Source organism: Symphalangus syndactylus, chromosome 6, assembly GCF_028878055.3.
Source record: "Symphalangus syndactylus isolate Jambi chromosome 6, NHGRI_mSymSyn1-v2.1_pri, whole genome shotgun sequence".
In the NCBI taxonomy this organism is placed as follows: domain Eukaryota; kingdom Metazoa; phylum Chordata; class Mammalia; order Primates; family Hylobatidae; genus Symphalangus; species Symphalangus syndactylus.
This window is the reverse complement of record NC_072428.2, coordinates 81,307,087-81,310,043: the sequence shown is the minus strand read 5'-3', so window position 1 is coordinate 81,310,043 and position 2,957 is coordinate 81,307,087. Positions and strand designations below refer to the sequence as shown.

Genomic DNA, 2,957 nt, shown 5'->3' with positions numbered 1-2,957 from the left:
CACCAGGCCCTAAATCCAACACTGGGGATTACAGTTCCACATGAGATTTAAACCATGTCAGTGACTTCAATGTGCCTGTGTTTAATGAGTCTCTTTCTGTTTTATATAAGTCATACTTTATCAAACTTACTTCAATATTCATGACTGCTGCATTTTCATTGTGAAATTTAGCCTTTTACATTGAAGAGAAGCCTTCTATGTACATTTGGTCTTCATTCAGCTTAGACTGATATTAAGATCTGTGACTCTACTTTTATGTTTGTTCTTTCCTAGGTATACTTTTGCCATTCTTTTATCTCAATCACTTTTCCTCATCACTTTTTTTGATACATCTTTTATACTTTTATATAATTCTAATTTTAAAAACATGTATTAAGGATTTTTTTTCTTTACTTTGCAGATACACACTAGAGATTGCAAATTTAATACACATCAATAACATTACAAAATATCTCTGGGGCCATGAATGGCTAGCAGACTCAGTTGGTCTACAGGTCTAGTTTTGTGCATGAACAGTGGATGGTAGCCTGGGGTGGAGTGCATGTTGCAGTTGAAGGATTGTGAGAAGCCCCAAAACTCACTGGGGCTGTAGCAACGTCCAGTGGAATCCAAGGCCAGAGAAACAGAGGACCAGATGGAAGGTAAAAATGAGGGATTCAGTGAGATTCTCAGCAACATCCAATGTAAGTCCAAATTACTGTGGGATCTGGACCCATAGCACTGTAAAGGAGGTATCCTGAGGGCACAAAAGCAACAAGTGCTGTCCGTGGTATCTGGCCATGGTGAAGGCCACAGGCACAATGATTAGGAGAAGACTGAGAGTCCCTGAGAGATATTACAACATCCTACGGCAACCTTTGGGGTGGGGAGTTCACTGGCCTCTGGGAGCCCTGGTTGTCACAATTGGAGACAGCATCTGGGGGCCTTGGAAATTTGTCAGTTATGGGAGGTAAAGAATCTTCACTGTGAAGAGGCCCAGGCCAGAACTGTGCTTGGCAGGAATCTTCTCTGATTCCTGGGGTTGGGATAAGAAGTAGCTATCACTTGACATTTGACACTATATTCAATAGCCATGGGTCCAGAGGATTGATCATGCGTTCGAGAAAAATATCTCCAAAATCAGTAGTGTATCTCTGTCTGGCTTTAGCCCCAGCAGATGAGTCAGGGGCGCAGGAGATCCTGGAAAACTTAGTTGGGACCGGAACCCTAGAGGCATAAGAATGGTCCATTGCTGCAATCTTGGCCAGGTTCACCGGGGATTTCCAGTCCCCACCAGTGTCCCTGGACAATGTAATCAAAGGCACAGTGACACTGGGAGGAATCATGGGGACAACATCAGGAAGACTACTAGCAGTGCTGTCGAGGGATAGCAGGCAGGGGCCAGGGTGCATGGGTTCATCAGGATCCAGTGGGGGCCCCAGGGGTTGAAGATCAGGGGCACAACAGCAGCCAGAAGCCTTGGCAAAATGTGGAAGGCCACCACTCAAAGGTGCGAGTTTGTCTGTCAAAGCTTCGTCAGAGAACTGGAGTTGAGGTTTGCGGCCTGGAGCTCTGCTCCCTGTCCCCACTGTGAGGCGCCTCTTAGCTGCAGACTGAACAGTTGTCTCCTCAGTCTCCAGTTCTCGAGGACGACGACCACGGCCTCTACCACGACCTCGACCACGACCACAGCCGCGACAAGGACCCCACCTTCCAGTGGAAGGGGGAAGAACCCAGGCTGACGTCTCCAGGGTTTGGATTGCAGGTCCAGGCACAGCGTCGGTACTACCGCCCTTTGGGTTGAAACAGAGCCCTGGGGCCACAGTCTGTGTGGGACAGCTGGTTCTGTGGTTCCGGAGATGCCTCAGGCCCAGAGCAGCTCTCCTAAGTGCTATGTCCTCCCTCCAGTTGCTCGGCTCTTGGCTTTCTGCAACCCTGGGCTCCATGTGATCCACAACAGTCAAGTCTTGCCTGTGTTTCCAGAGCTCATAGCTCTCTGGTTGCAGGATGCGCACAAAGGCGTCCATGGAAAAGGTCACTCTCGCCTCCCCACAGCTACACTGTGAAGCCACTTTGCCATAATCAATCCATCGTGGAGTGGCAAAGTTGATGGCCTCTGCGCAGTTGAAACCATGGTTGAAGCCAGCATGGTAGCCATAGGGAAAGGTTACTATGAACTCCCCAGCCTGCTGAGTCATGCAATTGAAGGGGATCCCATTCTTTTTGAGAACTGTAGGTGAGATGAGGGCCACCTTGTGCCGCAGGAAGCCCTCACAGCCCCGGGAATTGCCTGGGAAGAGCTCCCTGGCCAGGCGTTCCAGGCGCTGACCGTGTTCTGGGGGCACCACGTACCAAGTTTTGGGCTCCCCAAAGTGCACGTAGTTGATGCTGTAAAGGTCCATGTCCTCCGTGTGCCAAGCGAACGTGGTCTTCCACATGCCAAAGTACAGGTAGGGTGTGTTGACACCCTCGATAACAACCCCACATTCCTGCTCCAACAGGTCCAGAATTGTTCCCAGGTGTCCTAGGTTCCATTGTTTAGTGCTTTCTTCAAATAAGGAGCCGCTGATATCAGCACCATAAATTGGTGGATTACCAGGGTGGCTCTTCCAGTATTGTTGCTCCAAATCTGCAAAATTCTGGTGTGGCGGAGTCTGATATTTTTTACTGTTTGCCAAGTGGCGATACTCCCTCACGGTCATGGCTTTCTTCTTTTTATGGTATTGAGTAAACACACCTCCCTGCCCAGAGGTCACCTGCTGGAGGGGAGTGGCTACTAAGATGTCTTCGATATCATCGTAAGTCTTTCTGGCTTTCCATTCCTTGGGTGGAATTACCTTGGCGAGGCCAGCTCGGTGTGCGCCTTGGGACTCCATGTAAGCAACATATTTGTTGAAATCTGTAAATTCTTCCATGGTTGGGTAAAAAGTCATGATGGTATGACTCGTGTTCTGGGGACTGGAGTGCACAGACTTCAT

At 49.0% G+C, this 2,957-nt stretch overlaps 1 protein-coding gene across 1 annotated transcript; it reads right to left on the bottom strand.

Moving 5' to 3' along the window:
* Positions 1–1,040: 1,040 nt before the first annotated feature.
* On the bottom strand, positions 1,041–2,957 carry LOC129483998 (probable lysine-specific demethylase 4F). Its single transcript, XM_055281403.1, has one exon. It carries the CDS (start codon positions 2,955–2,957, stop codon positions 1,041–1,043), a length of 1,917 nt encoding a protein of 638 aa, XP_055137378.1.

Bases quoted from the DNA above. Each gene is read 5' to 3' on its own strand.
- LOC129483998 (XM_055281403.1), bottom strand. From the start codon at position 2,957: ATGAAGTCTGTGCACTCCAGTCCCCAGAACACGAGTCATACCATCATG.